Source organism: Centropristis striata, chromosome 14, assembly GCF_030273125.1.
Source record: "Centropristis striata isolate RG_2023a ecotype Rhode Island chromosome 14, C.striata_1.0, whole genome shotgun sequence".
Classification (NCBI taxonomy): Eukaryota; Metazoa; Chordata; class Actinopteri; order Perciformes; family Serranidae; genus Centropristis; species Centropristis striata.
The window spans coordinates 2847150-2870435 of NC_081530.1; the positions used below are offsets into that span (position 1 = coordinate 2847150).

Here is a 23286-nt window from a genome sequence, read left to right on the forward strand (position 1 = left end):
TAGCTGTTAGCTTAGCGCTGATCACACGGAGCTTTAACAGGACCCGGGCTCTGCTGGCACACAAGGGGGGCACCTGAGACTAGGCTTTTCGGCTCCGCATCTCAATTATCCTTAGGTCTCTGTGGACTTAAGAAACCTACAATGGCGGACAAGGAAGGTAAGGATTTTATTTATTTTGCTCAGATGTTATCTGACACATCTTAGCTAGCGTTAGCATCCTGGCTAGCTAGGGTAGCAGCTAGCTAGCTAGCTAGCGTCAGTCAGTCATAACAAAAGCCGGGTGCATTTTCATTGTGTGAGCTGCAAACATCTCCGTTTCTGTTTGTAGTTGATGTTTTCACACCAGTTGTTGTTGTTTACTACAAGCCTTTTGTGCAAGTTATGTCGCAGCATGACACACATACAGTCATTAACCTGCACGTATTATCAGATAGCATGCTAAGCTAACGGTGTGTTTCTCAGAGCATACTCCCATACTGCTAACGCTACATTGTGAACACCAATCAGGCCCCTGAGTCATTTCTGTCCAATGTAAACAATACAACAATAGCTAAACATGTGTTGATCAAGTGCAATAGCATTTATTTGGGGCTGCTGTGGCTTATGCTGGGCTTACACCAAACGGTTTCCACAGTCCCAGACTAAAAACTGAAAGTCTTAAGTAAATCTAGGAGTTTTGTAGAATCTCAGTGTGAGACTAGGCTGGGACTAAAAACTCTAAACACTTCTTCTTTAGATGTGAGCAGGTGTGAGCTGATCGTCTTCCAGGAGTCTTTTCCAAATCTTTTCAAAGTCTTCTGGTGTATAGGTAGCATTAGTTGGTAGAGAGGGGTGCCCACTGATCAGGAGGGTCAATACCTGACCATGGCAGCCCTGATGTGGAAGTATCCTTGAGCAAGATACTGAACCCCAAATTGCTTGAGAATTAATTCCTAAATGGTGGCACTGTTTAGGATAGCCTCTGCCACCAGTATGGGTGAATGAGCTTAGTGTAAAGCACTTTGAGTGGTCGCAAAGTTACTAGAAAGGCGCTATATAAGTGCAGGTCCTTTTACCATTAATGCCTTGACTATCGCGAAGATAACACTGACAGTTTCCCTTATAGTGACCCCAAAAATGGTTTTCATTTTATGTCTTTGGCAGCCCTAATGTCGAAGTATCCTTGAGCAAGATACTGAACCCCAAATTGCTTGAGAATGAATTCCCAATGGTGGCACCGTTTAAGACAGCCTCTGCCACCAGTATGCGTGAATGAGCTTAGTGTGAGTGGTCGCAAAGTGACTAGAAAGGCGCTATATAAGTGCAGGTCCTTTTACCATTAATGCCTTGACTATCACGAAGATAACACTGACAGTTTCCCTTATATTGACCCCAAAAATGGTTTTCATTTTATGTCTTTCTCAGCAGGAGCATTTGACGATGCGGTGGAGGAGAGGGTGATAAACGAGGAGTACAAGATCTGGAAGAAAAACACTCCCTTCCTGTACGATCTGGTTATGACCCATGCATTAGAGTGGCCCAGCCTGACTGCTCAGTGGCTGCCTGATGTCTCCAGGTAAATACTTTTACACATAGGGCCAGTAGTACACAATTCACACATCCCAGCACACAGTCTTTTATTAAATGTGAATGACATTAATAACAAATAATCTTTCCTTACCAGGCCAGAGGGGAAGGATTACAGTGTGCACCGGCTGGTGTTGGGCACTCACACGTCTGATGAGCAGAATCACCTGGTCATCGCCAGCGTTCAGCTACCCAATGATGACGCCCAGTTTGAAGCCTCACATTATGACAGTGAAAAAGGAGGTGAGAGGCCTGATGTTATTTAGGTTTGTAGAAGTTGCCAATGGCTGTGGCGTTATGGCGTTCTTGGGTTGATTGTACAGTACAGGCCAAAAGTTCAGACACGCCTTCTCATTCAATGTGTTTCCTTTATTTTCATGACTATTGACATTGTGATTCATCAAAACTATTAATGAACACATGTGGAATTATGTACTTAACAAAAAAGTGTGAAATAACTGAAAACATGTCTTGTATTCTAGTAAGCAAAGGGTGGCTACTTTGAGGAATCTAAAATACAAGACATGTTTTCAGTTATTTCACACTTTTTTGTTAAGTACATAATTCCATATGTGTTCATTCATAGTTTTGACGCCTTCAGTGAGAATCTACAATGTAAATAGTCATGAAAATAAAGAAAAACGCATTGAATGAGAAGGTGTGTGTCCAAACTTTTGGCCTGTACTGTATCTCAGACTTACTACTTCTATTTCCTTGTAATTCCTTGCAGAATTTGGAGGCTTCGGCTCAGTAAGCGGCAAGATTGAGATAGAAATTAAGATCAACCATGAAGGAGAGGTGAACCGTGCTCGCTATATGCCCCAGAACCCCTGCATCATCGCCACCAAGACTCCCACTTCAGAAGTTCTGGTGTTTGACTACACCAAGCACCCTTCCAAGCCAGGTACAAGGATCACACACAACACAATACACAGCTAAAGGTGACATTTGGTTTTAAAGTAAAGTGGTCTAATTGTTACCTTTTGATCTATGGATAAGTATTTTGTTTAGCACATCTTTAGTGTTGTGTATGTTGTGAAAGAAATAGACAACATGCATATATTCATTCATCCACAGATGCTTCTGGAGAGTGTCACCCTGATCTGCGTCTCAGAGGCCATCAGAAAGAAGGCTACGGTCTCTCCTGGAATCCAAATCTGTCTGGCTCCCTCCTTAGTGCGTCAGATGATCATGTAAGAGAAAAATCAAGTCTCATGGCTTTATTCTAGTATTATCAATACTTACTTACAAATTCCAAATTTCAACCCTAGAGAATATTGGAGGATATTACTTACAGCCAGAATGTGGACTGTGGAATGTGTAGAGGGGGGTAATATTTTGAGAGAAAAGTTTACGAGATTAAAATTGTGACTTTTTTCGCGCAGATTTGCCACTTTAAACCTCTTAAATCTGCGACTTTTTTTTCTTGTAGATTTGCCACTTTAATCTAGTACATTTGCAACCTTTTTCTCAAAATATTACCATTTTGGATATCCACTGAAGTTACCAAATACGGTTCTTCGCCTGATAAAGGGTTAATATGTTAACCCATTGAAGCCTGGAAAGCGGATACGTCGTTTTGTAGTATTTGTATAAGCTCTCAAATACTTTTTGAATTTCATTTCTATCTGCTACAGAGGCTGAAAAATCTATTATTTAGTAGAAGAGTTGACACTTTTTTTCCCAGAATTTTCCAGAATTTCCAGAAAATTAGAGGCTTATTTTAAAATCGCCCAGCGATTTTTCAGGCCTAAATGGGTTAAACAATCAATCTTTGCAGGTCTATTTGTCAAGTGTCTTTCCATATTTTGGGAGGTTTATTGAATCATCAAATGGAGTTTTTATCTCATCTTTTCCAAACTGTAGACAATCTGTCTGTGGGACATAAGCGCTGTGCCAAAGGAGGGGAAGATTGTCGAGGCGAAGACGATCTTCACTGGTCACACTGCGGTGGTGGAAGACGTCTCCTGGCACTTGCTTCACGAGTCACTCTTTGGGTCCGTAGCAGATGACCAGAAGCTCATGATGTAAGAAACTTAACAATAAGCCAGACTTCACAGAAAACGATGTAAGCTTTCGTCTTCACAGTGCATGAATATTTGTCATTGTTCACCTCAGTTGGGACACTCGTTCGAACAACACTTCCAAACCCAGCCACGCAGTAGACGCCCACACAGCAGAGGTCAACTGTTTGTCATTCAACCCTTACAGCGAGTTCATCCTGGCCTCCGGCTCTGCAGACAAGGTAATGCAACATTCCACCATAAATCAGTGGTCGGTAATTAGTTGAATTCACAGAATGCAGATTAGGGCTGGGCGATATGGCCCTAAAAGAATATCACGATATTTCAGGCTATTTTTGCGATAACGATATTCTTGACGATATTACCAAATACTTAAAATGATATATAGAAAATATGATATTTTTTTAGTCTGTATAAATAAATAAAAATCTGAAATGTAGTTTGAAGTGCAAATCTCAACAGTTGCCAAATACTAAAAAATGTACTCTTGACTCTTGAGTATGAGAAAATAATAATAATAACCATTTAGGGGTTCTGGGGGCATATTTTAATGACATTTTGTAAAGGAGAATAAAGGTTCTTGTATGTTTTATTGAAGGCATCTTATTTTGACAGTCTTCTTGTAAGTTCTGTGGTGGATTCTGTCAACACACTGTGCTCTTATTTTGAAAGCTGCATGTGTTTAGCGACAGGGAGTAAGTAGCTTTTTGTGATTAAAACAACTTTAACCACTACATCAAGAAGTAGGAATGTTGCCAATATCATGATATGCATTTTTTTTAACCATAAAAAAAATATACCTATATTATTGTGAACGATACAATATGGCACACCCCTAATGCAGATTATGTCTGTGATATCAACTTTTTTGACAGAATATTGATTATATTGCCCTATCAGGTGTCGTGTGTAATATTTCTTTCTCATTCACAGACTGTGGCTCTTTGGGACTTGAGAAACTTGAAACTGAAGCTGCATTCCTTCGAATCGCACAAAGACGAGATCTTCCAGGTAGGAGTGTTGTCACTCATGACATTTTAATGAAATAAGGGAAACAGGTCTTCTCGTGCAAATGTGTTTAGTCAGTTGGGGGAATTTTAAGTTGTAATCAAATCCGTTTCCCTGACAAAATCTCCAGAGTTCCAGTATTGTTTGTCTGTTTTTCTATTCAAAGTGGCCTAATTTGTGTTCTCTGATTGCCTGTTCAGGTTCAGTGGTCACCTCATAATGAGACCATCTTGGCATCCAGTGGAACAGACCGTCGCCTCAACGTCTGGGACCTCAGGTAAACAACTAAATACCTTAACCCTATAAAGCCAAGTGTGTCATATTTGATACTTAAGTTTTTGACCTCTACATCATCAGTGTGATATTTTTTTTCCTGAAAAACCTGATGAATACATGAATTGATGATTAAAAAAAACTGAGCAACAAATTTCACAAAAATACCAGATGTAACAAAAATGATTTGCTGGTTCCACTGGTGGATCTGTCATTACTGCGTGAAAACTTCATATCAGCAGATGTATGATGTTGTTTTATATGGAAAATAATATTTTGTATGTTTGAGGAAAATGTTAAAAGGAAAGTCAAAGTTTTATTTGGTTAAAAATATTAGTTTTTTATATGATTATGTGAGTTCAAGAAAAGCAAATTGTGAGCAACAAATAAATTCATATATGAAAATTGATATTGAATTAAAAAACATTTTAGCCGGTTCAACAAACACTCCAGTTTTGAAAATTTAGAATTTTCTGGCAATTATTTCACGGTTCAGGCTTTATAGGGTTAACCCCGAATGTCCATCAATTCGGCTGTGTTGCATTCTGGTTCCGTTGTGTTAGCCATAGATGATCCCCTGACGTTTTAGCCAGTTTGGTAATGTTTCATTACATTACATTACATTACATGTCATTTAGCAGACGCTTTTGTCCAAAGCGACTTACAATAAGTGCATTCAACCTGAAGGTACTAGACATAGACCATAGGAATCAAGTAAGTTCATAACTTCAAGAGCTAACTGTCATTGCTACAGGAGTGCTATATGTTAAAGAAGAAGAGAAAAAAGAATGTACGCTGTCGTAGACCTGTAGGGTAGCAGTCAGTGTTGACATTGTGGCATCAACAAATAAATCAATATATAAGAAACACTGCAAATAGTGGGGCGGATTAGCTCAATATTTTACACCAATCGTTCACTTTGTAATAAAAGCATGAAATTTGGTAGATGTGTTGGTGAATATGTTTCACTCATTCAGCAATGAGTGTACCAAATTTGATGCTTTTATCACAAAATGAACGATTGTTCAGCTAAACCGCCCCACTACACGGGATGCACATTTTTGGGGGGTGCTACCCACACGTTTAGCCCCGTTGCTCATTCCATGAAGGCACGATCCTTACAAGCTGTACCTCGTTGTAAAGGTGACTAATCAGGCTTTCCAACAATATACAATTCATCACCAGTTGGTATTATTAAAAGGGCAGTTTTTATTCATCATTGATTTATTCGTATAACAAATGCCTGCCACGGCCACTAGGGGGCGCTTTTGAGGTGGCCCAATATCCAGATTTGTTCGAAACATATTCACCAACACATCTACCAAATTTCATGCTTTTATCACAAAATGAACGATTGTTCAGCTAATCCGCCCCACTAAAAATCTTGATAAGCTTATTGTCCCACCCCCATTAGTCAGACTGTTACATTGTTTGTCACCAAATCTAACTTTTGTGTCTCTTATTTTCTTTCTTTTTTTGTAGTAAAATCGGAGAGGAACAGTCACCAGAAGACGCAGAGGACGGCCCACCTGAGTTACTGGTGCGTGTCATTGAAGTTTGCTGAACTTTCAAACATGAGCTTCTGTTATTTGTAACATGAGGCTGCATCATAATAATGAAAATGTTGTCTTTCCTTCTATTTAACTAGTTTATCCATGGAGGCCACACAGCCAAGATCTCCGACTTCTCCTGGAACCCCAACGAGCCCTGGGTCATCTGCTCAGTCTCTGAAGACAACATTATGCAAGTCTGGCAGATGGTAAGACCCTGAGATTTCATTTTATTGAGGCATGTTAGTGATTGGCTGGGCAAAGAACACGATTCCTTCTTTAGAGGAGAGTATTTTCTTTCAAAGGCGATAAATAAGATATTGAACTATGCAGAAACATGTTTAGGTCACAGAAAGCAGGCCACTTTGAGACTATAACATGTGGATCAGAGCAGGAAGCAAACCGTTGGCAGGGAAAGGTTCTTTTGATGGGAAGTTCCTGGCATTTCAGCTAATAGTCTAGACGGATTTCAGAATAAAGGCCTCCTATAAGAAGTGAGGAGCATTTATGGGTACAAGTCAGGAACCGGCCTACCTTACAGATCTCAAGGGTGCCGAGTCCCAAAAAAATGGTTCCCAAGCTAAATTTTGAGTTTTTGACCTTCTAATTTGTATATCAAATGGCCACCAAATTGCCCATCTTGCTCAGTCATTGGACCATTTCCCCTTAGTTTTTTTGTAAGTAGGCAATCAAGATGAGGAAATTAAGTTTCTAGATCTATAGTCTAGGGTCAGAGCAAGGATATAGTGGAGGCTTGGTGTCTTTTTTATGTATATATATATATGCAAAATACCAACTGGAACATTTAAAGGTGATATTGATTGACTATTTATGTTGGCCTTAAAAAAAAACACACAAATAATGCTTAATTTCACCTTAAAAGTTGGTATTTTGCATATATATAAATATACATAAAAAAGACACTGAGCCTCCACTATATCCTTGCTCTGACCCTAGACTATAGATCCAGAAACTTAATTTCCTCATCTTTGATTGCCTACTTACAAAAAAACTAAGGGGAAAATGGTCCAACAACTGAGCAAGATGGGCAATTTGGCCGCCAATTTGATATGCAAATGAGAAGGTCAAAAACTCAAAATTTCACTTGGGAACCATTTTTTTTGCATTCAGCACCCTTGAAGTAAGTAAAGTAGGCCGGTTCCTGACTTGTACCCATAAATGCTCCTCACTTTCACTTTTTGGACAATTCCATCTAGACTATAATGACTGCAAAGAAAAAATCTCAGCCTTTTGATATGTCATTTGGAGTGATTCAGTCAGGGCAAAGTGAGGAGACAGAAGAGAGGAATGGTGAGTGTACTAACCCAGTCGTATCTTTACTTTCTTCACTTTATTCTACCCTATTTTAAAGTAAAACTGATGTGCTTCATTGTGTCACTGCCTGTGATAGATGTTAAAAAGCTAGCAGTTAACCCATAAGGACCCAGTTATCCTTAAAGGAAAGTTATGGGGGATATACCACCATTTCTGATGTGTTTTCAAAAACACTATCCCTAAATGTCAAAGATCTGTGATGTGACATAAAATTTACATTGGGCGCTTATAGTATTTATGTTTATAATATTTATGTTTATAATATTTCGTATTTTAAAATAAAAAAAAAACTAGACACAAATTTACCTTTTTCTCAGCATCTGCACAACATCTATCAAAATTGTGACATTATTAGTTCTGTTTAACAACAAATTATTTTTTTAGATTTGTTTTAAAGTAGCATAATAATAATAATAATAAATTGATAATAAATAAATACAAATAACCATGTGTCTTTTTGTTTATCAAAATTGTGACTTTAATTTGTTCAGGAAATATGGTCAAAGCAAGTTAAATGCAATACAGGACAAAACTATTAATGGATTAGAATTGTTTAATGGGTTTAAACTTAGCCTCGGAACAAAAAATAGAAGATTTAATGTGTTTGTTACACGGGTGTCACCATGGGTTCTTATGGGTTAAAGCATGTAGTGATATTTTCTCTTGAAAGCCCCACACTTAATCTTTTTTTAGTGGAGCTGAATCAAAAATGCCACTGACTAATTGCATAATTACACCCTGATAGCATGTGGCTGAATGACTGACACTGATTTTCCTCTTCAGGCTGAGAACATCTACAACGATGAAGATCCAGAGGGTTCGACAGACCCTGAAGCCACAGCGTAACTCCTCCTCCTCCGCCCGCTGTGTGTGTGTCTGAACCTACAACCTCATCACAAACTGCCACCTCTGTACTTCCATGCAGCTACTTCTTCCCATCTTCCTTTCTCTACTCTACCGTGGGACACTGTATGCTGCAAATCACTGTAAATACAAGAGAGTAATCATGTCATACCTTTTTTTTGAATGCTCACAATGAAGAACTTTAACTGAGTAAGTTATTTCCTGAAGAATCTCACTCATGGGTTTCGCGCTGCGTATAAAAAAAAATATATTTTTGTAATCAAATTGGCTCTCCCTCGTACACTGAAATGTAAGCGAATGCTTTTTAAATAATAAATTAAATGTTTTCCTAGAACCTAGATAGATGGTGATCACACTGAAAGCCCCACAACACTTGGTAATTCACAAAAAGCCTACTGTTGGAGAGAGTAAACAGCTCCCTCTGCACAAGTTGGAATGGTTGCAGGAAAAATAAATTAAATAAAATGCACTCCAGCTTTTTGCACAACATAATGACAGTTACTCTGGCTGTGATAGAGGTTATTTGCAGGCTTATGGTCCTCAAAACGTCTCATATCTTCTCTGCTTCAGTCTGGTCATCACCTAATTGTTCTGGAGTTTTTACGCCAGCTGCTTCCTCTCTTCTGTTGGATATTTCCATTCATGCCCCCCCCCTTCCCCCCCACCTTAGTCATACATTAACCATTTAAATGTTGTCGTGATGTAGATTAGTCGTTGAACTTTTTCTATGTTCAATATTTTGTAATTGTACATTGAGTGCATTCTTAATAAAACGTGTTTCATTGGTCTTTGGTTCCGCTTGGTCAACATTTTTCAATATGAATTTCTAAGCTGCATATTTTATCAATATTATCAGCGCCTTGCTAAGCTTGGAAGTATTTTTAAACAACCCTAAATAATCCTCTGCAGGAGCTGGTTATGCTTTATGACACTCAGTGGTGGAAGAAGTATTCAGATTCCTTACTTCAGTAAAAGTACCAATACCACACTGTGAAATTACTCAACTACAAGTAAAAGTCCTGCAATCAAAACTTACTGAAGTAAAAGTACAAAAGTATCAGCATCAAAATGTACTTAAAGTATCAAAAGTAAATACTCGTTTTGCGGAATGACCCCACTCAGATTGTTAAATATATTCTCAATATATGATTTGATGATTATTATTGATGCATTTATATAAGCAGCATTTTATTTTTTCAAGGTAGGGCTCATTTTAACTATTTAATATACTTTTATGAGGTCTAATTTAGAAAATTTCACTTTAAACTTTAAACCGATCATGTTTTTCATGTTAAATCCCGATCTGAAAAGTAACTAAAGCTCTCAGCTATATGTAGTGGAGTAAAAAGTACAACATTTGCCTCTAAATGTAGTGGAGTAGAAGTATAAAGTTACATAAAATGTAAATACTCAAGTAAAGTACAAGTACCTCAAAATTTTACTTAAGTACAGTACTTGAGTAAATGTACTTAGTTACATTCCACCTCTGATGACACTTTGCTCGGACCTTTTTTATGTGTCAACTGGTGTAACGTCTTTGTGCTTTCCTGTCTGCCAAACGTGCTCTCACTCTATTACTCTGTGTCACACTGTTTAGTTCTCCAGCCACATTGCCCTTATAAGTACATGAACCTTCATGCAGAGACATTAACTCGTCAGTCGCACTTGAAGTACAACGAACACAAAGCCTTTATTCATAACAAAATCCTTTCTACAAGCTGCAGTCTAGGTCATCTTCACATGATGTTCTAAAAGAAAACCCAACCAATTCTAGGTTACTGGTTTTTAACCCTTTGATGCACAACATGGGTGTAAAATGACCCGATATATATTTTTATGTTCTATGTCTTTGCAATAAATTATTTGCATCATTCAGTATTCCAGGTTTTCCTCAATTAGTTTGTTTTTGATCATCATACATCCTAATTTTTATGTTTTCCTTTATTCATTTTTTTATAAAATCCCTTTTTGCGTCACTCTCCTTCTAATGCACAACATGGGTGAAAAATGACCCATATCCATTTTTTATCTAAGTAGCTTGCTAAGCTAACTGCTTAGCTAAGTATTTTTGCTAAGTAGCTTGCTAAGCTAACTGTTAAACTTCTTGGCTAAGTATTTAGCTAAGTAGCTTGCTAAGCTAACTGCTAAACTTCTTGGCTAAGTAGTTAGCTTAGCAAGCTACTTAGCCAATTAGATAGCTATGTGATAGAACAAAAACTTTTTTTCTTCATAAAGTATGAGAGGCAAAATGTAAATAATGATCTGTTGTTATCAAAAACAAGATATTTAAAGAATACTTGGAATATTCAATCATAAAATAAGTTGATGTAAAAAGATAGAGCACAGAAACACACAGCAGCATTAAATAACATGATAAATGAATGGGGGTCATTTTTGACCCATGTTGTGCATTAGAAGGGGGGTCAATATGTTGTGCATCAAAGGGTTAACAACAGCATGTTTCAACGTGTGTGTAAAGTGCATTAATACAATCTTGAAATTCACTATGTTGCAGATAAAAAATAAGTTTTGTTTTATCAAATCACGCCTCAGTTTTCTTTTTTTAATCAAGAACATGCGGTCATGTTTTCTCCTCAGCGTCACACTTGTTATGGTCCTTAATGGCAGCCCTGTAAGAAAATGTTTTCATTAGAGTTTTTCTAAAAGTTTGTAGTTCTTTTGAAGTATGATACAGAATAGTTGAACAATTCTTACCTGTACAGGAGGAGTTGTTTGGTTAGGCTGTCTCTCAGCTCCTCGATCTCTTTGGTTTTTCTCTTCTGAATCTTTAACTCAGTCTTCAGCTCTCTGCTGCTGTCCTCCAGGAAATACACTGTCTCCTGTAAGAACCAAGGTTATTATAGTTAACGAAAACTAACGAAATAACGAAAACTAGAATTGAAAAAACATTTTCGTTAACTGAAATAAAAATAAAAACTAGAGTTTTTAAAAAAACGATAACTAACTGAAACTGTATTGTGTGGTTACAAAACTAACTAAAACTAACTAAAATTATAGTGAAAATGTCCTTCGTTTTCGTTTTTGTCAACTTTTTTCATTCATAATTCAATGTTTCTATTTCAACATGCAACACATGGTAAATATGTTTACTGAGACTGGGATGTCTACACTCAAGCCAAAATTCAAAACAGTTAATAACCTTATTGGGGCTGAGATGATAAACTAAAGGAAATAAAGGCAAAATTTATTATGACCTCTTTGAATCTGGCACCCAACACATAGCCCATTACAAAAAAACTAAAACTAATAAAAACTAAACTAAAACTAAGCATTTTCAAAAACTAAAAACTAAACTAAAACTAGAAAACTCACTCTAAAAACTAACTAAAACTAACTGAATTTGAAAACAAAAATTCACAACGAAATTAAAACTAAAACTAATGAAAAATCCAAAACTATTATAACCTTGGTAAGAACACCAAAGATTTATTGCTTTGTGTATCAGATCCCTGTAGAACCTGATAATGTAATAAATTCCCGATAATGTAATAAAGTATAACATTAATGGAGGTTATTACATTATCAGGTTAGCCTTCATTTCCCAAGTCCCGATAATGTAATAATTCCCCAATATTGTAATAATTTAACAGCAGACCACCCATTACTTGGGTTCAAGTGGTGATACTGTGTATCAACTCTAGCTCAAGAGCTCTAGCGCCACCAACAGGTCAAAGTTGAATGTTTATTCACTTTTGACCCATTCATCCGTTTTTTTTTCACAAACGGCATCACTGGAACCCTTGGGCCAATCCGAGCTCAATGGGGTTTTTCGGCCATATTGGATTTTCCGCCACCTTTGATTTGATCAAAAACCTTTCAGTAATGTTATACTTTATCACATTATTGGTAAAAAAAAAAAAGTATTACATTGTTGGGAAATGCACTTTATTACATTATCGGGAAGTTATTACATTATCAGGTTTTATTACATTTTCAATGGACTCAAGTGCAGATTTTTACTACATTATCGGGAATTTATTACATTATCAGGTTCTACAGATCCCACTGCCTTTACTCATTCACAGGTCAAAGTTCATCTTGCTTACCTTGTACTGCCCCACATCCTCTCTTCTCTGGATGTAAATTAATTTGAGTTTCTCCTCCAAGCAAGCCCTCTGGAGGTTCAGCTTCTGGATCTCCTCCTTTAAGGGTCTCAGCTGGGCCTTCAGCTCCTGGGCCTGCTCTTTGGCCTTTACTAGAGCTGCGGCTGTTGCCTCCCTTCTCTTCAGCAATGTGAGCAACATGGGTTCATACCTGGTCGAGACACATTTTAATGAGAAACATTACACTTTGGCGGCCCCAAAGCTGTGGAACAGCATACCTGCACAGTCTGTTGAGCACTTTAAAACATTATTAAAAACCTATTTATTCTCCTTGGTGTTCAGTCCCAGCTAGGCAAGAATCCTTGGCTTTCTTTTTACTTTTTTTTACCCTTTTATTTGTCTTTTTTAATTTTAATTTTAATTTTTTTATCTCTAACTCTGTTTTGGATTGAGTTTTTATTACTATTTTATTGTTTTACTGTTTTTAGTATTTTATTGTTTCATTGTTTTTATTTATACCTATTTGTGTGTGATTTATTCTATTTTAATAACTGTACAGCACTTTGGTCAACTGAGGTTGTTTTTTTAATGTCTATAAATAAACTTTGACTTGACTTGACATACATTTAAAGGCAGAATGAGTAGGATCTGTCCTTTTTGGTTTGTAAACAAAATGTTCAAACTTGGCACCACCTCCCGGCTCAACGACACGAGAAAGTAATTACAAAAAAAAAAGAAAAAGAATGAAAATACTAGACCTGTCCTCCAGGGCTTTCAGCCCATCCTGCAGATACTGCTGGACGTCCCCGCAGGAATGCCTCCTGCACTCGGTCAACTCCTCCTGGGTGTTGGAGGTCTTACTGGCGCTCTGGGCATGAAGTGCTGCTTTTAGGTCCAGCACCTGTTGTTGTTGAGCTGCTCTGAGCTGGGAGCCCTCTTCTGTCAGCTGGTGCACCAGTGACTGCAGCTTCTCCTGGTAGATAGGAAGAAATAGCTATTTATTAGGGGTGTGCATTGGCACTGCCCTCACAATTCGATTCGCTTACGATTCACCAGGTAACGATTCGATTCAGTTCGATTCTACGATGCATTGCGATGCATCACAATTATACTGCACACAACAAGGGACATTTTTGGTCAGTCATGAGGCAATACAAGCAGTCAGATAGGCCTAATAACAATAGATTTTATTGGCTATATTTAGAAAAGATGGCAAAATGAATCTCCTGCCTGAGTTCATCTAAAAGTAAGGAAAGAGAAATGCCTCCTCCTGCCATAAAAAAGGAACCTGCTGAGGTGAAGTTTACATCAGCTAAATGTGGAGCCCTTGTTCCTGAGGTAGGGACGTTAGCGCTATCCCACCTAGCTAGCTATCGCTAGTTTTCATGACGCAAAAATGTAATGTTAACGAGTCGACTTTAAATAGGCAAATACAATGGTAATTACCTATCAATAGTACTTTCTATAAAAACGTAAATGTTAAGTTCTGTCAAATACTACCACATACTTCAGTCACAACATATCAAAACAGCTTGTCCCGCTAGCTTATCTGTGCTGCATCAACACATGGCTCATTAGAATATTCAAATGAGCCATGTGTTGATGCGCACCTGGGTCGGGTTAGCGTTGTGTTTACTGGAACTTTGACAGGGGCGCAAAGGCCACCTTGGCCATAAATTGAACATTTTTTCACAGGGCATCAAGGCCAGAGTGTGGGGCCTTCTTGAAATTCCCACCCTGTCCCCCACAACTTTCCACTGGAGGACAGGAAATAAACATAATCGATTATGGAATCGTTCATGCCCCGCATTGCGATGCATTGCCGAATCGATTATTGTTGACACCACTAGTATTTAAGTCCAGGTTTTCTGTGGAATGTGATGCACGGAGTGATGTTTCATGAGTTTCTTACCTCCTCTCTCTTCAGCAGCTCCACCTCACGCTGCTGGCTGTTCAGGGCCGCCTGGTTGTGAGCGCAGTCCCTGGCCATGGCAAACAGCCTCCTCTTCAGCTTCCTGAGCTCCTCGTACAGCCCCTGCCTCTCCAGGTTCGCCTTCCACAGCATCCTCTCCTCGTCTGCCCGCTCCTCCCTGAGACTCTGGATCTCCTTCTTCCTCTCCTCTCTTCTTCCCTCTTCCTCCTTCTTCAGTGCGTTAATCAGCTCTGCCACTTTTCTATCAATCTGCTCTCCTGTCTCCTCTTCATTGCTCCCCTCGTCTTTATTCCCTCTCAACTCCAGCACCTCCATCAGCAGTTCCTTCCTCCTCACCTGTAACCGCTGCACCTCCTCTATGCACTCCTCCATCTGGGACCCTACTGCTGCTAGTTCACTCAAGCCAGATCCCAGATCTAAGGTGTCCATCTTGAGCTCCTGTCTCTCTTCTGCTGCTGATTCGGTGGTGTCTACTTCTATCCCAGTTACATTATTTTTCACGTATGTTTCGTCATCAGTAGACATATGTCTTGTCCTTGTAGCCTCACAATACATTGAACCACTTTCTGTTCTACCTGATTGCCCTGAAAACCTGAACTGACAATCAAGAACCCCCTGGTCTTGGCATTCCAGTGTTTCCATTGAGAAGCTGCCCAAGTTGTCACAGCGAAGCGCTTGATTCTGTTGGCGTCCATTTGTCACTGAACCCACTGTTTCCTCATTTCTACTTTCTTTGGTAACTCTATCTCCCCCTGCATCTTGACCATCCCAGCATTCTGACTGCATCGACTGGGTCTCCATCTTCGTTGCCCTCTCGTGCTGAACGGGCACCAGAGTTGTTCCCCTAAAAGGATTCGGCTTCTTCCCAATATGTACATATTCTTGGCTTGACTCTGTAGCCCAGCCTTGGGGCTCAAAGTCCATCCCAGACTCTTCCATACAGTTCTCCAGCATGGCCAGCATCCCCAACAGCTGACCCTCATACTCCACCATGGTTTCACTCAGCTTGGTTCCCGCTGAAGTGAGGGGCATTTCATTTTGGCGAAAAGCTTCTGTGGTGACTCCACACCTTTTAACGCTGGTGCCCGAGCCTTGGGACTGGACTTGTGCCGTTTGGTGTTCTGATCCAGCTCCGTCCATGTGTGTGTCGATGTAGCCTGTGGAAAGATACGCTTGTGGAGAATGACTCGTTTCTCCACAGCTCTCCATTGTGACTTCCTCTTTGCTGTGGCTATGACTCGATTCAGTCAGGCTAGTTTCATTGTAACTCGCTGAGAAGTGAGAGCCAAAAGGGATGCCGGTGAGCTCCTCGCAGCTTTTCAGTAAATCATCCATCTCTTGTAAGTATGGCTTAATTAAAGCGGACTGATTCCGCTGTGAACTTATGAAGTTAAGTGCAGATTCTGCCGTGTTCTCGCTTTGTTCCATGAGAGTTCGGTCCGGATCTGCATCCTCTTCTTTAATGAAGAGAGGCGCGAACCCAGCCGATGGCATGTTATCGTCTTCCATTGGTTTAGCCTGATTCTTGTAGCCAGTTCCAAAGTAGGAGTCTTCTTTACAAGTGACTCATCCCTTGACAAAAGCATAAGAATACATTAGACAGCCCAGCTAATACATATTAAACATGATAGCTGTACTTGTTTGCAGTCGTGTTGCATATCAGGAATGCTAGGCCTAGACATGCCAACAGAGGAGTTGGGTTAATATTTTGGCTGGACGTCTGATGTCATCAGCATTTGCAGACATGTGGAGAGGGGCAAGAGGGCAGTTTAGCTAGCAGCAGCTGTCCTGCAAGGCTAGATTCCCCAAGGACCAACATTGGCAATGATGAGACACACACCTCAAACAAGTTTACTCTTGCATTCACTTGAACATTACTTATAAACAGTCTGAAGCTCCAGCAAGTGGCATTACACAGATTACATTAGAGAACAGATTATCATAACATGCCATCGTGCCGATGGATGGGCATTTGCACTCTCCCCTGGTGAATAATCTAGTTGTAATTTCACCCTTTGAGGTGTTTGCCAAGACTGGCCTGAGACTCCCAGAGAGCAAATGGATCAAATTGACCCAAAACTGTCATTGGCAGAGATTAGTAATGTAGAAAGGGCATGGAAGGCAAGTGTGATATTAATTTGATAGCTGCCGTTTGTTAGCCAAAACTGCCTCGACCAAAAATTCAAGAAGCAGCGCTAGCTAGCATTTGTGTCTAAAGAATACCAGATCATAAAAATTACATCGAGCACTAAAATCTGCAGCACCACAGAGAGGGGTGTGCTATGCATGGCTGACTAAAGCCCTGGGTAAGACCGTCATAGTCACCAGCTGTCTTGCTGCAGGACAGGCATGGGCACAAGTCACATTCCTCCACCACCCAGAGTCAGCACTGGCCTATATTTGCTGAGCACTCAGAGCAATAGCTTTTCTTCTGTATAAAAGATATATTTATTTTAAGCTGCATGTCATGTTTGATATATTATTGGAAAAGCAGCGTCATTGCTTAGTGTTTGGTTTGTCTTCATGGGTTTTCCCCATTCATATTTAAGGAACATCAGTTGAACAAATCATCATACGTAAACTTGAAATACAATCGTACTTACTTTAGTGCAAAGGCCTGTTTCTTTCTTCTGCCCTTTGGTATTATCCTCAGGATGAATCCGTTAAAAATGAGTTGAGGTTCAAGTGACAAAGCAAAGAATGAGCGGGAGCAGTGTGTGGATATGAACTTAGAGAGGAGGGGAAGCAAAGACCCAGCCCCCCTCTCTGTCTCAGTCAGTGTGCTGCTATGTGTGACCATGACTACCTCAGTTCTGTTTAGGTTTATTAATAAACAGTGGGCTGGCAGAAAGAGGAGCCACGGCCGGCTGTTTCAGCTCCAGAGACATAAAGGATTTGCCAAAATGGACCTCTAAGAAGTCTATTAAACACCTGGTAGCGTATAACCAGTTTGTTTAACTTTGGATTTGTTATATTAAGATATAAAAGGACCTCACAACAACTTCTCTCAAAGGTTGACATGTATTTAGTATCAAAAAACTACACTGCAAAAAAAGAAAAGTTGGGTGAACTCAAAATTTCAAGGCAACAGACTTCGATAAAATTTTAAGTTGGACAATTAAACTAAATATTTTAAGTTTTGTTTTTGAGTTTGCTCAACTCTGAATTCAGTTTTTTGTCAACTCAACTGTAAGTTGTACTAACTTATAATTTTACATTGTAATAACTTTTAATCCTTACTTCTGCTAACTTCTGCAATGTGCTGAATTGGCACGTTGTAAACGCCGCTATGAAATGTTAATGCTAATGTTTCAACCACAATTTTGAGTTAGCATTGATAAGCTAATGGCTACTCTTGTAGCTGTAACAAGCAGCGCCGCTAGCATCAGTTAGCCGCGAGCAGCAGTTAGCTGCTAGCATCAGTTAGCCGCTAGCTTTCGCTAATGACCGAATTTCACCGCTTTCCCGCATTTCACAACAAAGAAATAAGAGTTAGCAGAACTATTGTCCCTTGTTGTGAACCCCAACTTAAAGATATAAGTAACAACAACTCACAAACTTGTTTTTGAGCTTCTTTGAACTGGCTTCCTAAATGTCAATAATTTATATTTCCAAGTTTTGCCAACTTAAATCACTGTTTTAGGCCAAAAAATACGAGTCGGCTTTTTTGCAGTGTACAAACTAACACAGTAATTTCATATTTAACTGCATTAGAAACTACTTTTTCTGAAAAAGTTTCATGCAAATCCTCACTTTTTGCATCAGCAAAACAAAACAAGCATCTTCCAGTTTTCCCATATAGTGGCAGGTTGACTGATGGAGTTACAGCTGGATGCATTTATTATGGCTGCTGAGAGGTGGCTGTTTGCGGAGGGTTTATGGTGTGTGTGTGTTCATGATGAAAGAGAACATGGCTCCAGGATTCCACCCGCGCCTCCTCATTATCGGGTCTTAAAAATCTTTAAATAGTACCCCTCACTTTTCTGGCCACTTCCCACGGGAGGATTGGCTTTCGCCTAAACTTGTGACCTCAACAATGGACCACAGGTGGTCTGCTGCAGTCTGAGGAGAGGGCATTGAGGATGAGACGGAGCTGTCAAAGACATGAGAAGATGTGACAGATGTACACTACTGGTCAAAAGTTTTAGAACACACCAACTTTTCCAGAATTTAATTGAAAATGATGCAGTTTAATGTCTCAGTGCACTCTGAAATGAATGCACATTTTTGCAACATTTAAAATTCTTTATTGAGCATGATAGTGTTTTGAAAGTAAAAAAAAGATTCAAAATCACATTTTATGTTGAACTAAAGGACTAAAAAAAGACACAAAATGACCAAAAAAAGACACAAAATGACTAAAAAAAGACACCAAAATGACAAAAAAAAGACACCAAAAGACACAAAATGACTAAAAAAAGACACAAAATGACCAAAAATAGACACAAAATGACACAGAATGACAAAAAAAGACACCAAAAGACACAAAATGACTAAAAAAAAACACAAAATTACCAAAAAAGGCACAAAATTCACTTACAAAGACATGAAAAGAATTCAAAAATGGACAAGACTCCATAGAGTTAAGTAATTAACCAGTTTCTTGTTCCCTGAAAAAAGGCCTACCGTTACTTGTATAATTCTGAAATGTACATTATTTTTCAGTTTTGGTTAAGCTTACCTTTTTTTATTTACCTCTGGCAGTTCACCACTTACCTTTGGACCCTTTCAAGCTGTTCATTTGACTTGAACTGCTTGAATTTCAATAAAAAATGGAAAAATTGGGGTGTTCTAAAACTTTTGACCGGTAGTGTAGAAGAAAGGGAACATTTTACAGGGATAAAGAAGGCTGTTTTTCTTACTCCTGAAACAATTTATTTTAGGTAGTTACAGGTTATCATTCATTCATTTGACCCTTATATGTTTTTTGCCTGACTTTCTTACATTTATCCTTTCATTACACACTATATTTGAATATTTCTCTATACATAGGAAGACATGTAACAGTCAGACACCACTAGATGGCCTCAGAGTTCACAGTTCAACTCCTCATCAACCCAGTATTTCTGTCTCCTCTTATATGAATACAGCTATTAATTTAATAGTTATGATTAAACTATAAATGCAGGATTAAACCACTAATATTGTACTAGTGTTATCTGTTTTTTTAACAAGATTAGATGACATAAATAATACAAGGTTACCGTAACCCATAAGAACCCACGGTGACACCCATGTAACAAACACTTTAAATATTCTAGAACAGGGGTCTCAAACTCAAATTACCTGGGGGCCGCTGGAGGCAGTATCAAAATGACCAAAAAATCTAAATTACTTTAAAAAGACACAAAAAGACAGACAAAATGACCAAAAAAGACACAAAATTACTAAAAAAAGAGACACAAAATTACTAAAAAAAGAGACACAAAATGACCAAAAAAGACACAAAATGACTGAAAAAACACTAAATTACTTAAAAAAGACACAAAATGACCAAAAAAGGACACAAAATGACAGAAAAAAACTAAATTACTTAAAAAAGACACAAAATTACTAAAAAAAGAGACACAAAATGACAAAAAAAGACACAAAATGACTGAAAAAAACTAAATTACTTAAAAAAGACACAAAATTACTAAAAAAAGAGACACAAAATGACCAAAAAAGACACAAAATGACTGAAAAAACACTAAATTACTTAAAAAAGGCACAAAATGACCAAAAAAGGACACAAAATGACAGAAAAAAACTAAATTACTTAAAAAAGACACAAAATTACTAAAAAAGGACACAAAATGACAGAAAAAAAACTAAATTACTAAAAAAAGACACAAAAAAGACACAAAATTACTAAAAAAAGAGACACAAAATGACTGAAAAAACACTAAATTACTTAAAAAAGACACAAAAAAACCCACAAAATTACAAAAAAAAGACACAGAATGACCAAAAAACCCCACATCATAAATATGTTCTGCATGGTTCACTTGGTCTGTGATATATCCCCCATAACTTTCCTTTATGGATAACTGGGTCTGGGTTCTTATGGGTTAATGTGGCGGATTGTTTATCCTGTTATATTCTCTGTCATTGATGGCTAATTTCCAAAAGGGTATAGTGATGGAAAGAGAATTATGTACGCATCTTTTGCCTGTTTTTGCTATTAAATGAACAAAACAACCAAAGATTAATATAGTACAAGCCCCACTTTATAGTATCAAATGCCCCTTTGACTAAATATCCTTTTATTTGCGGTTAACGCCCAATAAAATAATGACGGCCATTCCTTTGAGATTCTGATTCAGTGTTTCCAAGATTACGTCTCTTGTGCTCAAAAAAATGATGTAATGTTTATCTAATTCCCCGTTGTTGACCACTGTGACACTGTGTTTTGGCAAGTCTACACTGTAAAAAAAAACTGTTGTTTTTACGGTAAAAAACCGGCAGCTGTGGTTGCCAGAATTTTACCGTAATAAATACGGTAGAACTTTTTTTAATATTAAGGTAAAAAGATATTTGCACTGTTGATTTCACGTTTAAGATTTCCATTTTATTCCATTTTTTACTGTATAAATAAGTTTTTCCATCAAAAGAAACGCTGTTCTGCCATATAATTGACAAGAAAATACTTTATAAATGCCACATAAATTAAAGATTTTACCATAAAATACTACAGCATATTTATGTTAGAGATATGGTGTTTCGTATATTTAACATTGAGAAAAAGTATTTTTTTACAAAAGAGAAATGCAAAAATTACAGTGACGCTTATATATATATATATATATATATATATATATATATTTGATATTTAATACATATTACAGTGTATTTAACATTGGAGTAATGTATTTTTCCAAAAATAAAACTGTAAAAAATACTGTTTTGGCTGATATATACATTTACAGTGTTTCATTGTTACTAAAACTGAATTAACCCATTTATCATTTTACGGTCACTGTAAAATCTACAGACATTTTTTTTAACAGTGTAGGCTTAAAGGAGCACTCCACCGTTTTTTCATATTAAAATATGTTATTCAAGTCAAGTAAGACGAGTTGATACAGACCTCTTGCGTCTCAATGCGTGCACTCAATCGCCCTGGCGCGCGGCGCCACTTGGCTAGCACTTAGCTTAGCCCAGTTCATTCATTAGGATCCAAACAGATGGACAGTTAGAAGCGACCAAACTCCTCCACATTTTCCCTATTTAGCGCAGTAATATCATCACTCCTGAGGGGAGAAGATTTTTCAGGAGTGATGATATTACTGCGCCGAGTCGAAGTGCTCCCAAGTGCTATTCCACCATACATTATAGTTCTCCTTTTTATCCACTTAGAAAAGCGCCACGTTTTATTTTGTGTCGCCATACTTGGTCGTTTAACTACTCGTGTAGCTGTATTTAAATAGGGAAAACGTGGAGGAGTTTGGTCGCTTCTAACTGTCCATCTGTTTGGATCCTAATGAATGAACTGGGCTAAGCTAAGTGCTAGCCAAGTGGCGCCGCGCGCCAGGGCGATTGAGTGCACGCATTGAGACGCAAGAGGTCTGTATCAACTCGTCTTACTTGACCCAATAACATGTTTTAATATGAAAAAACGGTGGAGTGTTCCTTTAAGGAGAAAGATGGTCATTTACATGAAGTTATGTTTACGGATTAACTGTTTCAACACGCTGTTCAACGCTGTTGTGCTGGTGCACACCCACACAGCCCCTGGGGTTACAGCCTGCCATAAAAATCATCATCTTTTTGGTTTCTTTTCTATGGTTTCATGCGTAAAGGATGGCGAGATCATCAGTGTGTGGGTGGGAGAAGACTATGACAAGGGGGAAACCAAATATTTAAGGGGGCGTTGTGGTGGAGGACTGAATGTCCCACTGAGATTGGCCATATGTTGGTCTGTTGGACTGGTCTGTTACTGTCTGCTCCAATCTGCAGTATTTTCCAAACTCACCAGAACATCCTGGCAGTGTGTACACCTCTTCCTCCTGTTTATCTTCTCCTTCGATCATTTAATCCGTCTCACAAACAGCAGTAAGGTTGCCACTATCCAGATAAATCTGAACATTTGTCAGTAGTTTCCTTTGATATACACTACTGGTCAAAAGTTTTAGAACACACCAACTTTTCCAGAATTTAATTGAAAATGATGCAGTTTAATGTCTCAGTGTACTCTGAAATTAATGCACATTTGCAACATTTAAAATTCTTTATTGAGCATGATAGTGTTTTGAAAATTAAAAAAAAGATTCTAAATCACATTTTATGTTGGACTAAAAGACTAAAAAAAGACACAAAATGACAAAAAAAGACACCATGTCTTTTGGTGTCTTTTTTTGTCATTTTGTGTCTTTTAAAATGACTAAAAAAAGACACAAAATGACCAAAAAAAAGACACAAAATGACAAAAAAAGACACCAAAAGACTAAAAAAAGACACAAAATTACCAAAAAAAGACACAAAATGACAAAAAAAAGACTCCAAAAGACTAAAAAAAGACACAAAATTACCAAAAAAAGACACAAAATGACAAAAAAAGACACCAAAAGACTAAAAAAAGACACAAAATGACCAAAAAAAGACAGAAAATGACAAAAAAAGACAGAAAATGACAAAAAAGACACAAAATGACTTACAAAGACATGAAAATAATTCAAAAATGGACAAAA

General features: G+C 38.1%; 2 protein-coding genes across 3 annotated transcripts; one reads left to right on the forward strand and one right to left on the reverse strand.

Moving 5' to 3' along the window:
* On the forward strand, positions 1-9407 carry rbbp4 (retinoblastoma binding protein 4). 2 transcript variants are annotated; one of them, XM_059349559.1, is made up of 12 exons: positions 1-157; positions 1405-1555; positions 1664-1809; positions 2297-2470; positions 2644-2759; positions 3433-3593; positions 3685-3811; positions 4524-4601; positions 4799-4875; positions 6354-6411; positions 6520-6630; positions 8540-9407. In XM_059349559.1, exons 1-12 carry the CDS (start codon positions 142-144, stop codon positions 8600-8602), a joined length of 1278 nt encoding a protein of 425 aa, XP_059205542.1. In that variant the 5' UTR covers positions 1-141; the 3' UTR covers positions 8603-9407. The 2 variants fall into 2 exon arrangements, with proteins under 2 accessions (XP_059205542.1, XP_059205543.1); XM_059349560.1 differs by having other exon boundaries at positions 8-157; positions 1408-1555.
* A 1404-nt stretch (positions 9408-10811) lies between these two features.
* Positions 10812-16183, reverse strand: sync (syncoilin, intermediate filament protein). Its single transcript, XM_059349549.1, has 5 exons — positions 14597-16183; positions 13443-13657; positions 12688-12895; positions 11336-11460; positions 10812-11250 (listed from the first exon to the last, which is right to left on the reverse strand). Exons 1-5 carry the CDS (start codon positions 16124-16126, stop codon positions 11202-11204), a joined length of 2127 nt encoding a protein of 708 aa, XP_059205532.1. The 5' UTR covers positions 16127-16183; the 3' UTR covers positions 10812-11201.
* Between the last annotated feature and the right edge of the window lie 7103 nt (positions 16184-23286).

What these genes read in the sequence shown, in the direction of transcription:
- sync (XM_059349549.1), bottom strand. Translation starts at nt 16,126, where the DNA reads ATGGAAGACGATAACATGCCATCGGCTGGGTTCGCGCCTCTCTTCATT. An exon ending in AGCTGCTGAAGAGAGAGGAG is followed by an intron (nt 13,658 to 14,596) that starts GTAAGAAACTCA and finishes CCTATCTACCAG; the next exon opens with GAGAAGCTGCAGTCACTGGT. An exon ending in AGGATGTGGGGCAGTACAAG is followed by an intron (nt 11,461 to 12,687) that starts GTAAGCAAGATG and finishes TGGTTCTTACAG; the next exon opens with GAGACAGTGTATTTCCTGGA.
- rbbp4 (XM_059349559.1), top strand. An exon ending in TTAGTGCGTCAGATGATCAT is followed by an intron (nt 2,760 to 3,432) that starts GTAAGAGAAAAA and finishes TCCAAACTGTAG; the next exon opens with ACAATCTGTCTGTGGGACAT. An exon ending in CCTCCGGCTCTGCAGACAAG is followed by an intron (nt 3,812 to 4,523) that starts GTAATGCAACAT and finishes TCTCATTCACAG; the next exon opens with ACTGTGGCTCTTTGGGACTT.